At 37.0% G+C, this 14,574-nt stretch overlaps 1 protein-coding gene across 1 annotated transcript in view; it reads left to right on the top strand.

The window, feature by feature from the left end:
* The window catches only part of LRRK2 (leucine rich repeat kinase 2), a 232,096-nt gene that overhangs the window by 26,772 nt on the left and 190,750 nt on the right, over window positions 1–14,574 (top strand). The window contains exons 6-7 of the mRNA XM_036759572.1: window positions 6,084–6,218; window positions 11,712–11,843. Coding sequence (XP_036615467.1) covers window positions 6,084–6,218; window positions 11,712–11,843 — 267 coding nt within the window. The remainder of the gene's footprint in view (window positions 1–6,083; window positions 6,219–11,711; window positions 11,844–14,574) is intronic.

The following is a 14,574-nucleotide window of genomic DNA, read 5'->3' as shown; positions in this document are numbered from 1 at the left end:
CTTTTTTTTTTCCTTTTAAATTAATTTTTTTTTAGTTCACAACATTCAGTTCCACAAGCTTTTGAGTTCCAAATTTTCTTCTCCCCCCTTCCCCAAGATGGCATGCAATCTGATATAGGTTCTACATATACATTTGCATTACACATATTTTCACATTAGTCATGTTGCAAAGAAGAATTATAACCAATGAAATGAATCACGAGGAAGAAGAAACAAAACAAAAAAGAGAGAGCAAATAGTTTGCTTCAATCTGCATTCAGACTCCATAATTATTTCTCTGTATGTGAATAGCATTTTCCATCATGGGTCTTTTGGAGTTATCTTAGAACCTTGCATTGCTGAAAAGAGCCACGTCTATCAAAGTTAGTCATGACAAAATGTGTCTATAACTGTGTACAGTGTTCTCCTGGTTCTGCTCCTCTCACTCCACATCAGTTCATGTAAGTCTTTCCAGGTTTTTCTGAAGTCCACCTGGTCATCATTTCTTATAGCATAATAGTATTCCATTATATTCATATACTACAACTTGTTCAGCCATTCCACAATTGATAGGCTTCCCCTCAATTTCCAATTCTTTGCCACCTTCAAAAAGAGCTGCCTCTTTCAACAATCCAGCTAGCAGTTGCTGTGGGGTGTAAAACCAACAACAACCAGCTCACAGAACACTGCAAGCCCAGGTCCTTTTGATCTGCTTTACTAAGGAAAGCAACGTTAAGGAGTTAACAATCTTACTTTAATCCAACATACAAATATCATTAATTTAGTTCAGGGGAAAAAGCCAGCACCCTGAACTTCAGGACAAATACAATCAAATTACAAACAGACCAAATACAATTCGTAGTTATCAACATCTGAGTTCAGCCAGGAACTCCACAACGGCTGGCTCAGAGTCATGTATCACTCCTGCTGCAGCTCAGACCTCTGAAAAAGAGAAAGCCAACTTCTGGTTTTATATCTTTTTCAGGGTCAAGGGTGAGTCACACGTGCGACTCACCCACATGACGTAAAATCGTCACAAAGAGATGACTTAAATTCACGTGGTCTAAAAGCCTCTGGTGTCACAAACATGTCACTCAAACCCATGTAAACTAGGCTTTCCCTTGCGGCAAGGAGGTCATCAAGGACTCCTAATTTAATCAAGGAAATAAAGGCCAAACTCTTCAAGGGCATTTGGCTAAATTAAGTGCTAAGAGTCCATTTTGATTGCCAATACATTGCCATAAATATTTTTGTATATGTGGGTCCTTTTCTCATTTGTATGATTTCTTTGGGATACAGCCTCTTCTAGAAGTGATATTGCTGGGTCAAAGGGCATGCGCATTTTTATAGCCGTTTGGGCATAGTTCCACATTGCTCTCCAGAATGTTTGGATGAGTTTACAACTCCTAGGTGGATTCTTTCAATGCTTATTTTGCCCTTTAATTTCAGGGCATCAGGGCAGGTTTCCTTGATAATTTCTTGAAAGATGCTGTCCACATCCATGTTTTGATTATGGCTTTCAGGTAGTCCAGTGATTCTGATATTGTCCCTCCTGGATCTGTTTTCCAGGTCAAATGCTTTTCCCTTGAGATATTTTACACTATTTTCATTTTGTCATTATTTTAATTTGTTTGATTGATTCTTGATGTCTCATATAGCCATAGCTTCTACTTGCCCAATTCTAAATTTTAAGGTGTTATTTTCCTCATTTAGATTTTATACTTTCTTTTATGTTTGGCCAATTGTGCTATTTAAGGAGTTGTTTTCTCAGTGGATTTTTATGTCTCCTTTTCCAGTTGGCCAATTCTACTTTTTAAGCAGTTTTCTAAGCTTTAAACTATTTTTTTTCGTAATTTTCTTGCATCACTCTCATTTCTTTCCCTATTTTTTCTTCTCCCTGTTTTATATGACTTTTAAGCTCCCTTTTAAGCTCTTCCGTGAGTTTCTTTCTGGGCTTGAAACCACTTCCTTTTTTTCTCCGGGGTTTTGTCTATAGGTGTTTTGATATTATTGTCCTCTTTTGAGTTTGTGTGTTGGTCTTCTTTGTCACCATAATAATTACGGTCAGATTCTTTTTGTTGTTTTTTGCTCATCTTTTTTTATCCTTTTTCCTTTGTTTTCAATTTGAGCTCTGCTCCCAGGATGGAAGGGACGCTGTCTTAGGTTTCTTGTGTCAGTAGCTGCGGGCTCTGGCTGTTTACCTGGTGTTTCCCTGAGTCCCCCAAGGGAATCTTTGTGTCTGGTACTGTGCTGTTGAGGTGGTATTGGGATTGGCTGGTGGTGCTGGAGGCCATAAGGGTCTGGCAGCTTACCTGGTGCTGAGCCGAGGTCCTAGCAGTGGTATCTACTATGTGTTGAGGCATTGTGGGGTGTTTCTGCATTCTCGCTTGGCTCCACTGAAGCACATAGAGGTTTACAGCAGCTGGAGGATGTCTGTGTAAGTAGAGTAGGAGCAGCCTACGAAGCACCAAGCAGTCAGTTAGGTAACATGGCTTTCTCTCTCTCTCTCTCTCTCTCTCTCTTTCTTTCTTTCTTTCCTCTCTTTCTCTCTTTCTTCCTTTCTTTCCTTTCTTTCCTTTCTTTCCTTTCTTTCCTTTCTTTTCTTTCCTTTCTTTCCTTTCTTTCCTTTCTTCTCTCTCCACATAGGGTATCACACCCTTACCTGCTGGTGTCTTGCCCAAAGAGATTGTAAATTTTAGTCTCTGAAACTTTTTTTTTTGTTTTTCTTTTTCATTCCTAAAGACCAGCCTTAACCCCAGTCACTCTTGCCCCTGACCATGCCCTATTTGGTCTCTTTTTGGGCCCTGATTGTCTCAGAATGAATATAAATAACAATTTTTTTTCTGGTTTGGCCAGAAACTCTGAGGGTCTTCCCCTCTGAGATCTATTTATTTCTCTCTTTCTCTCAATTTTTTTTAAAGAGGCCATGCTTTGCCTCATTTTTAAAGCCTTAATCACTGAATGAATGCTGTCTCAACCTAACAGACCTGTTAAAGACCTTAGCTTGAAAAGGCCAGGGTCTCCCACTGCATCCTGGGCCATCTCCAGTTGTCCTGATCCACGTCTGGCCACTGGACCCAGATGGCTCTGGAGGAAAAAGTGAAGCTAGTGACTTTGCACAGCCCTCCCTCACTTAAATCCGATTCACTTGCATGTCATGGCATCACATCCCTGATGTCATGGTCCCCTTCAAGAATGAAGGACAAACAGTAGCAAGATACTGAGCCCAGGGTCTTAGTGGTGGTGTCTGCCATGTGCTGAAGCTGGCTGGAGTGTTTCTGCTTTTCCCCATGGCTCCACTGAAGTACATGGAGGTCTACAGCCACCAGAGGATACCTGTTTTTCTGGGGCTATACTGAAGTTATGTGAAGGTCTGGCCTGCTTTTTCGTCATGATGGAGGATGCTTGTTTGCATGAGACTCCAATGGAGCATGTGGCAGTTCTCGGAACTAGAGTCTGCCAGGTCCCTTGGCTGTGCTAAGGAATGTGGAGGGTCCTGGTGTTGGGTTTTGCTTGTTTCACCACTAATTTTCCAATTATCTCTCCTAGATCTGTTTTCCAGGTCAGTTGTTTTTCTGACAAGGTATTTCACAGTTTCTTCTATTTTGTGTTTTTTTAACTGTTTTATTGTTTCTTAATCTTTCATAGAGTCACTTGCTTCATTTTACTTTTTAAGAAATTATTTTCTTTACTTGCTTAACTCTCCTTTTTTAGAAAATATTTTCTTCGATGAGCTTTTGTACCTCTTTCCACTTGGCCATTTCTGCCTTTTAAAGATTTCTTTTTATCAGTGAAGTTTTGTGCTTTTACCATTTGACCAATTGTGTGTTCTTTTCTTTTGCAAATTGTGTACTTCTTTTACCAAGCTATTCTCTTTTTGTAATTTTCTTGCATTTCTCATTTATTTTCCCAAGTTTTCCCCTACCACTCTGTAATATCAATTAAGTTGGGACTTTCTTACTGTTTTAAAATGATTGTCTTTGATAGAGCCTTACTAGGTGCTAAGCCCCAGGCTTATTTATTTTATTTTTTTCCACTTAATAGTATTTTACTTTTTCCAATTACATGTAAAGATAGTTTTCAACATTCACTTTTATAAGATTTTGAGTGCCAAGTTTTTCCTCCCTTCCTTGTTCCCTCCCCTCCTCCCTGCACAAGACAGCAAGCAATCTGATATAGGTTATACATGTACAATCATATTAAACATATTTCCACATTAGTCATGTTGTGTCATCTGATTTTTAAAGCCCCCCCTCACCCCCTTTTTTTCTCTATCTTTAGCTCTTCCTGGAATTCTCTTATGGCTTGTGTCCTTTCTGCATTTTTTCCTTTGAGGCATTGCTTGTAGCTGTTTTCACGTTGTTGTCTTTTTGTGAGTTTGTATCTTGATCTTTCCTGTCACCATAGTACATTTTTGTGGTCAGATTCTTTTTTCTTTTTGGTTGTTTACTCATTTTTCCATCCTATTTCTTGATTTTGAACTTTATGTTAAAGTTCTTTATGTACCTTAGGGGTACAGGGCACTGTCCTAAGCTTATAACTTTTTCACACTGCTCTTTTCAGTTAGTCCCAGGAGTCTTTAAGTTTGCGGTTCTTCCATGGTGGTGTTATAGGAGAAGTGTGGTCACTGGCCTCCTGGTATGGGCTCTGCTTCTTTTGCACTGTAAGTGCTAGCACTCCTCTTTGTCCTGGAGCTGCCAACTGATACTGGGTATGAGCACTGGAATTAATAAGTAGTGCCCTGTCTTATGCCAAGTGCCAGTACAGTGTTCCCTCATAATTACTTTCTCGCTAAGTTTCTGAAATCGTCGCTGCTGTTATTCCTGCCACGTGTGGCCTAGCCCCGACTTGCCTTGTCCTGACTCCAATGAAATGGATATCTCCTTCTGACCTCCTAAGTTTTTTTTGACAGGAAAAATGTCTCACTTTTGCCTTTTGCTGGCTGTCCTGCCCAGAATTTGATTTGTTGCATTATTTTAAAGTTTTTGGAGGGAAGTGTTGGATGAGTTAGTCCAGAATGTTGAATCTACTCTGCCACCTTGCCTTAACCAGTTTTCTTCACAGTCTTCTTTACTCTGCATTTTATCTTTCTTAAAATAATGTTTTAAAAAGATTAAATTTGCAGTTAAGAAAACCTATTTTACTTGTGGAATGGTTAGAGAGCTGGCCTTCAAGCCAGGAAGACCTTGGAATTTTGCTTTTGACATATTTTTGTTGTGTGGTTCTTGGTAAGTAACTTCTTACTGTTCTAAGCATCTCTTACTTTACTTTCTCAAGAGAAAGTAATGAATTGACTCTTAGGAAAAAGACTTGGCCTTTTTTTTTTGTAGGACACTGACACTACTGTAGCTTTCAACACTTACCATTGTTTACCTTTCTTATTACTTACTGATTATGTGAACATGTTGATACTGATTTAAAGAGAAGTTATCATCAGGATTACATATAAATACATGAATAATGCCTACCACATTTTCTCATTTTAAATATTAATGTGAAAATGTCTTTTTTGATATTCCTGCATTATATTGCATAAACTCCCATTTTTAAACCATATTTTGGTTTAAAAAAGCCATTATTTACTTCAAATATTTGAAAATCAAAGGGCTTAATTATCAAAATTATTGTTGACATTTTTTAATGTCTTTTGGTATCCTTTAAGAAAAAGTTGTATGACAAAGCCTCACTTTCTTGCCATTTGTTGTGTTAACTAAATGTATTTTGGATAGTTGGGCTGCCTTGAGGAACTCCACTTTTCTTTAAAGTAATTCACTCACTTTCCAATCTGCCTTCTAACATACTCTCTTTGTTCATGACATGTAAAATTTTAATTGAAAATACCTCTTTGCTTAAATTCAAAATCCTTTATTCTATTAACCACTTATTCAATAGCATGTTTTGATTTTTGGACAGTAACACAAATAAATTTGGTCACAATGTTTTGTTTTTGTTTTCATTTTTCTTGGCTTAGTTTTGTGTAAAGAAAAACTTTTGATTTTAAGGGATTAGTTCAGAAATATTTTTATTTTTCTAACTATACAAAATCATTGAATAATTCATGCTTTTATATAATCCTTAAAGTTTATATTTTCCTTCCAATTTAGTTTCAGAAGAGCAGCTGACTGAATTTATTGAGAATAAGGATTATATGTTCTTGCTGAATGCATTAAAAAGATTTAATCACGAAGAGGAAGTTGTTCTTCATGTTCTACATAGTTTACATTCCCTAGCACTCCCATGTAAGTATCTACAAGTAAAATTGTCATTATCCACTTGAATCACTGTAAACTAAAAAATCTTTTTCCAAGAACTTTTTTGAAGATAGTTTATAAATTAGACATCTAAATGGAATGATGTCAGGAAAGAAATCAACTATTGTTAATATTAAAATAAGATAGTTTTCTGAAACTTTGAAATTGAATGTCACTTTTCTTGAAAGAAGGCTGTGAAGAATGAGTGAATTTGGCTTATGGGCCACGAAGTCAAGTTTAGTGAATAGGGTGATTTCATATCTTAGTTCTCAATCAGTTTATATATCACTAATTTCTGTAAGTTACCATTAATATTTTCCATTTTTTGTAGCACTTGTATTTTAGTGAGGTTATGAGTTTTTGTTTTATATATATATATATGTGTATATATGCATATACACATATATGTATATACAAACACATGTGTGTGTCCATATATATGTGTGTATATGTATATATATTCATATATATGTATATACACATATGCTTCCTCTATTACTGCTAATCACAACTCATAAATGCCTTTTTTTGCGTACAGTTCCTCTCTGTGTCTTTCCATCTATTTTTTTTGTAGGAGTTTAACTGGTTACATTGGAGGCCTCCTTTTTAGATCTTTTAACATTGTATGTTCAGTCAAAGCATTTTGTATGTTTTGTTACCCTTGCTATCAATACACTACTAGCTCACCTCCTTTTCCTGTTTACATCACTTTTTGTGTCCAAATTAGCATTGGTAATATAGTCTTGGTCTACATGTATCCTTGTCTTTTGGAATAAACCAGACTTTTTTTTTCCTCCCACGACAGAAAACCTTGAGTTCATTGGCATTTTTCAATGCAACCTGCAAATACTACTAATATATGAATATTTCACTGATCCATAATTTCATTTTTCCATTGAAGAAGAAAACAATCCTTTTATACTCAGTAACAAGTACTTAGTAAGCACTTACAATATGCCAGCACATAGCAGTAGCCAGAAGTATAAAGAATGAAATAATTCTACTTGTAACAAATTTAAATCCTAATGGGTGAGACAGCAAGTAAACATAGAAAGTTAATAAATATACATATATACACGTATAGAGATAGGTAGGTAGATATAAATAGTAGCTAAGTACAAATAAATAAGTAGTTTAGGAGGGAGGTTACTAATAATTGGGGGGATCAGGAAAGGCTTCTTGAAAAGGGGTGTGTCTGAGCTGCATCTTAAAGGAAGAGAGAATGAACTCTATGAGGTAAAGGTAAAGAGGGAGTACACATTCCAAGCAGATTGGATGGTCGGTGCAAAGGCACTGATATCAGACATGAATTATTGTGAGTGAGGAGCAGAGAGAAGGCTTGTTTGTCTAGATCCTATTGTGTGGAAAGGGGAGTAATGCCAAGTAAATATGGAAAGATAGGTTGGGCCCAGTACTGTAGGGCTTTAAAAGCTATACCTTAGTAGAAGTCTTCTTAAGCTGCTATGGATAAAAAAAATTATTAACTGGTGACTAGCATTCCATTTATTATTCTTTTCAAAACTAAGTAGGCTGTGGCTTAGCCAACAGGGATTGTTGTAAAACCATGTTACAAAGCATGTTGATAAGTGGTAGAACATACCAGAGCTTGTACTTCACTATTATAATCTTCAAGAATCCAGGGCTTACCTCCATTATATGACAAGGTAGAAGATTAGAACTGTAGCAGAAGATATATAGTATTTTAATTATTTATAGTATAAATATTCATGTATACATACACATTATATGTAAATGTGGTGGGTATGGCTTCATCAATAAATTCTGGAGATGTGGGAGTTAGCATTAATAATCATGTAGGGCAAAAGTGGACTTTGAACTTTAGTAAATCAGAGTACAATAGTTTTTACTTTAAGAAGTAAAAAAAGTAAATTTACTTTGATAAATTTATTAAATATTATTTTCAAATGAAAATCCACCTAGTGGGGAGTGGACCAAGATGGTGGAGTAAAAGCAGTGACTTGCTTGAGCTCTCCCCCAAATCCCTACAAACATCTGTAAAAATTGACTCTAAGCAAATTCTAGAGCTATAGAACCCACAAAATGACAGAGTGAAACAAGTCTCCAGCCCAAAATGGCCTGGATGGTTGCTGGGAAGGGTCTGCTGCACCATGTTGGGAGTGGAGTGCAGCCCAGCATGGGCCATGTAAGCACTGACCAGGCTTGAGCAGACAGTGGGGTAAGATACCCAAATGAGTGTGTATGTTATTCCATCCTCAGGTAATATCTGATGACAGCAAGATTCACTCATTCCCCCTCTCTTGCCCCCTCTTCCCTTCCAATGAACTGCTTTTTCTTGCCACTTTTATGTGAGATAATTTACCCTATTCTATCGCTCCCTTTCTCCCTCTCAATATATTCCTCTCTCATTCCTTAATTTGATTTTATTTCTTTTGATATCATCCCTTCATATTCAACTCACCCTGTGCCTTCTGTCTATACACACACACACACACACACATGTATTCCCTTCAGCTACCCTAATACTGAGGCCTTATGAATTATACACATCATCTTTCCATGTAGGAATGTAAACAAAACAGTTCAACTTTAGTAAGTCCCTTATGATTTCTCTTTCTTGTTTACCTTTTCATGTTTCTCTTGATTCTTGTGTTTGAAAGTCAAATTTTCTATTCAGCTCTGGTCTTTTCAGTGAGAAATCTTGAAAGTTCTCTATTTTATTGAAAATCCATATTTTGCCTTGGAGCATGATACTCAGTTTTGCTGAGTAGGTGATTCTTCATTTTAATCCTAGCTCCATTGACCTGCGGAATGTCATATTCCAAGCCCTTCGATCCCTTAATGTAGGAGCTGCTAGATCTTGTGGTATCCTGATAGTGTTTCTACAATACTCAAATTGTATCTTTCTGGCTCCTTGCAGTATCTTCTCCTTGATCTGGGAGTTCTGGAATTTGGCAACCATGTTCCTAGGAGTCTTCTTTTCGGGATCTATTTGAGGAGGTGATTGGTGGATTGTTTCAATTTCTGTTTTACCCTCTGACTCTAGAATATCAGGGCAGTTCTCCTTGATAATTTCTTGAACGATGATATCTAAGCTCTTTTTTTGATCATGGCTTTCAGGGAGTCCACTAATTTTTAAATTATCTCTCTTGGATCTATTTTCTAGGTCAGTGGTTTTTCTAATGAGATATTTCACATTGTCTTCCATTTTTTTCATTCCTTTGGTTCTGTTTTATAATATCTTGATTTCTCATAAAGTCACTAGCTTCCACTTGCTCCAATCTAATTTTTAAGGTAGTATTTTCTTCAGTGGTCTTTTGGACCTCCTTTTCCATTTGTCTAACTCTGCCTTTCAAGGCATTCTTCTCCTCATTGGCTTTTTGGAGCTCTTGTGCCATTCGAGTTAGACTATCTTTAAAGTGTTATTTTCTTTAGTATTTTTTTGGGCCTCCTTTAGCCAGTCATTGATTTGTTTTTCATGGTTTTCTTTCATCACTCTCATTTCTCTTCCCAATTTTTCCTCTACTCCTCTCACTTGCTTTTCCAAATCCTTTTTGAGCTCTTCCATGGCCTGAGACCAATTCATGTTTTTCTTGGAGGCTTCTGATGTAGGTTTTTTGACTTCGTTGACTTCTTCTAGCTGTATGTTTTGGTTTTCTTTGTCACCAAAGAAAGATTCCAAAGTCTGAGTCCAAATTTGATTCCATTTTCATTGCCTGGCCACGTTCCCAGCCAAGTACTTGACCCTTGAGTTTTTCGTTGGGGGATGACTGCTTGTAGAGAAGAGATTACTTTGTCCCAACTTTGAGGAGCTGCACTGTTGTTTTCAGAGCTTTTTCTACACAGCAAGCTCTGTCACACCAGTGTTCCACCTACCCCAAGAACCACCAACCTAGACCGCCACCCAGATCTGAGCAGGCTCTGCACTCCTGCCCTGATCCACTACTTAAGTCCTCCCATCAGGTTGGCTTGGGGCCAGAAGCAATTGCAGCTGTAGTTCTGTAGCTGTACCACCTCCTCTGCCCACAGGCCGGTGGCCAAACCGTGACCTCCTTTCACTCTGCCCCTGTAGTTTTTTCCCACTAACCTTCTCTGTTGTCTTTGGTGTTTGTGGGTTGAGAAGTCTGGTAACTGCCACAGCTCAATGATTCAGGGCCCTGTGACCTGTTCCACCCCGCTCCTGGTCTGGTTGGTCCAAGCACAGTCCACACTGGGCTCTGCTCCATTCGCTTCCAGCTCCGTGCAGTAGACCTTACCCAGTGACCATCCAGGCTGTCCTGGGCTGGAGCCCTGCTTCTCTCTGCTATTTCATGGGTTCTGCAGTTCTAGAATTTGTTCAGAGCCATTTTTTATAGGTGTTTGGAGGGTCCTGGGGGAGAGCCCTAGGCAAATCCCTGCTTTCCAGCCACCATCTTGGCTCCACCGAAAAAAAACAAAACTGTTTTTTAAGTGAAAATAGTATTGTAGATTTCCCAGCTTTGCTTTTTGATTTCTCATCCATAGGAAATTAAATACTTAAAAGTAGAGCTGGCTGAATAATGATAGGAAATGACCATACTTCTGAAGATTATAAATTACTCAGTGTCTTCAAGCTTTTGGTTTCCTTTGTCTCTAGTTATGTTGGACTTCCTATTGCTTAAAGTCTTAGGCATTGTGTCACACCCACATTTTGCATAACACAAGAATTAAAATGGCTTAATTTGTAATGCAAAGGTCAAAGAAGATAACTCTTGGAAACCAGAATTTTTAACCATTTTAATTTTAACATTTTAACTATTTTATTTCTGATTTTTGGCAGTTATCTCCTTATTTTCTAAGTTACATTCTCATTTTTAAAAAATGGTTCCCCTTAACATTTGTTAAAATCTCCATGTCCTTTTTTTTGAGGAAAGTTTTATTTAGTGTTGTCATTATAGCTTTCTACATTTCATTTGAGAGCTAAATTTTATTAAAAATAGTTATCTCAGTAGCTCTTACCAGCTTTATCATGCTCTAAAAGTAGTTTACACCCTTAATCCCTGTCTAGCCTTCTGACAAATCTTGCTCCTCTTCGTCATTGTTCATTAGAAGGCAACACTGTTGAGGGGAAAGAGTGGTGAATCTGGAGTCAGAAGACCCAAGTTTCTCACTCTGACTGTCACTATATTTACGATGTTGAGGTAGTCCCCTAATCTCTTGGCCTTAATTTCCTCATCTCTGTAATCAAAGGTTAGTCTAGGTAGATCTTTGAACCCACACCTTAACTTCATCATGCTAATGTATTCATTCATGTTTTATACAGGAAGTTTGGGGTAGTTATTTTTCTTTAAGGTTAAGTATAATCCTTATGAGAGCAGTCATAATTTATATACAATTAATGTGCTTATTAATGTAGCATTATTAATTACATTAGTCAATAGAGTACTGTATCATGACAATCAGTATTGAAAATTCGCAAGCCTTGGATAAGTGTGTACATAAGGGAAAATGTCCCCATATTAATGCATTGTGATTTTGATTTAGGCAGTAATGTTGAAGTCCTAATGAGTGGAAATGTCAGATGTTACAATATTGTGGTAGAAGCAATGAAAATGTTCTCTAGCAGTGAAAAAATTCAAGAAGTTGGTTGCTGTTTGTTACATAGGCTTACATTGGGTGAGTTGTTTTTATTTAATTTTATCACTTGGTAATTCTGTTTACAAGTAGAATAACAATTTTTAGCCACTGTACTATAAAATGTAAGACTCCTGAGCTAAGATTTGGTCTAGCTAGTCAAATTTGGGATGAAGATTTTCCTTCTAGAGGTATTTATTTCAAAACAGTGATCCTGTTAATCATTTAGTCTGTTAAATGAGGTAAGTATGCTTTTGAGTGTTTCATTATTTTATCCTTTTCCTCTTTTCTGTTCTTCAAAGATGACTCATGGCATAAGTATTCTTATTTATTTTCTTTGGGAAACTGAAAGACCTTCTTTGGTTATATTATAAATGTTGACATTTCAGAAGTAGCACTAGAATAATCTCATCACTCATAGAAGATATGGCTCAAGTAATATGATTGAATTTTTGTAGAAATATTGGAAATTATCCCCTTCAAGGTGGTCAAGGAGAATGTGATATAATTTTTCCAATGATGTTATTATTGCTAAAGACTTTCCTTGAGGTCTTCTGTCTTTTGAATACCCAAAGTGGTGGTAGATCTTATTTTAAAGTCAAATCTGGTATTTTGTAAATAGCCTTAAAGCATTCCATGCCAAGTTGTTTTTCTTCTTCTTTTTTTTTTTAAAGGATTAAGTGGTTTTCTTTGAAATTTTTTTTCTGGTTATAGTAGAAAGTATACTGGACAGTCAGAAAACCTGAGTTCTGGTTCTAGTTCTGCTTCTGACACCAGCTGCCTGACCAGGGCAAATATTTAAATTCTCTTTTCCAATTAGGTGATCTCTGAAAAGTCTTCCAGTTCTAAGATTCTTTAATCTGTTTTGGTAAGGAAAACACAACAATCCCTGACTGCAAAGTAATGAGACTATAGCTACTTTCTGTGGTTCAAAAGCTAACTCTAAAAATATATCCAGATGGAAAACTCTACAATGTTTTGTATGGTGGCAGTATTAAAGTTGGATAGCTAGATGGTGCAGTGGATAGAGCACCAAGCCTAGAGTCAGGAAGAACTGAATTCACATCTGGCCTCAGATACTTAATAGCCTGTGTGTTGCTGGGCAAGTCACTTAAACCTGTTTGCCTAAGTTTCCTCAACTGGAGAAGAAAATGGCAAACCACTCAGGTATCTTTGCCAAGAAACTCCCAAATGGGTTCATGAAGACTGAAATGACCGAAGAACAAAGATTTTAATAACGTTAGTCAGTAAACATTGTGTGTACTTTGTGCTGGGCACCATATTAAAGTCTGGAAATATTTTTTAAATGAAAAAGACAGTTTTTGAAAGAGAAAACACAGAATTAACATCCTTAGTTTCAATGTGTTCATTAAGGAATCATTTTCATTACTTTATAATAACTTTTGCTTTTACTACTGGATTCCAAATGTTAGAATGCATTCTTACGGAGATATATATTTTTGTTTGGTACTATTCTATATATCCAGCCCTTCTGAGCTTTGTTGTCTCCCTCCTGAGCTTCAGTCCCGTATCACATCATCTTCTGGACATTTTAAACTGAATGTCCTGTAGGCATCTAAAACTCAACCTGTCCAAAAGAGAACTAACTCATCACTCCTCCCAAATACACCCATCTTTTAAATTTCCCTGTTACTGTCCAGGGTACCACCATTCTTCCACTCAGCCTGACTCACAATCTTGGTGCCATCCTTGTTTCCTTACTCTCACTTATACTTAATCATATCTCATATTTAATCAGTTGTCAACTCTTGTCATTTCTATTTCTGCAGCATCTTTCACAGTTGTCCCCTTTTGTCCATCCACAAGCCATCACATAGTTCAAGCCTTTATCTCCTCTTGCAATAGCCTTAAATTATTTATTTACTTTTGGCTGTGAAAAATACTTTAGGTCAGCATCTGTCATCATATACCACAATAAATTCCACATAGATAGAAAAGATAAATATTAAATAAAATAATTGAGAATAGTGGAAAATTATATCTTTCACTATAGTGATTATGAAGAATAAATTTAAAAAAGAGAAAAGATTACAAAAAGACAGAATTTTAGTTACTTAACAGTGAACAAGGTTTTGCCTGAACTGATAAAGTGCAGCCAGAATAAAAGAAAAAGATATAGATTGAGAGAAAAAAGTATGCTTCAGTAGTAATGGTATACTTCAGTAGTAATCAACACTGTGCTTGCCTCACTGTTGGTTTATAATAACCACATGTAAAAGATTCTTATGGATGAAACCCAAAAAGGGTTTCTTTTTAAACATCCAAAGATTTTGCTAAGGGATTTGATACAAATATATTTTTCCTCCTAGTCTTCACATGTGTGTGTGCGTGTGTGTGTGTGTGTGTGTGTGTGTGTGTGTGTGTGTGTGTAATAGGAAATAATTAAAAGAGAGAAAGCACTGGAATTAATCATGGTTAGGGAAGGTTTCCTGTAGAAGGTGAGATTTTAGTTGAGACTTTAAAGAAACCAGGGAAGTTAGTAGTCAGAGTAGAGGAGGGAGAGTGTTCCAGTCATGGCGGGGACAGCCAGATAAAACTCCCAGAGGTGAGAGATGGAGTGTCTTGTTTGTAGAACAGGTAGGAGGCCAGTGTCACTAGTCCACCTCCAATCTCACATCTCACAGGTCAGGTCAAAGAGTACATGTCAGAGAGTAAAGATAAGAAGATCGGAAAGGTAGGAGGGGTCCAGGTTATAAAGGGCTCTGAATGCCAAAAAAATAGCATTTTGTATTTGCTCCTGGAGTCAGTGGGA

Source organism: Trichosurus vulpecula, chromosome 5 (genome assembly GCF_011100635.1).
Source record: "Trichosurus vulpecula isolate mTriVul1 chromosome 5, mTriVul1.pri, whole genome shotgun sequence".
NCBI lineage: Eukaryota > Metazoa > Chordata > Mammalia > Diprotodontia > Phalangeridae > Trichosurus > Trichosurus vulpecula.
This window is presented reverse-complemented; position numbering and strand designations above follow the sequence as displayed.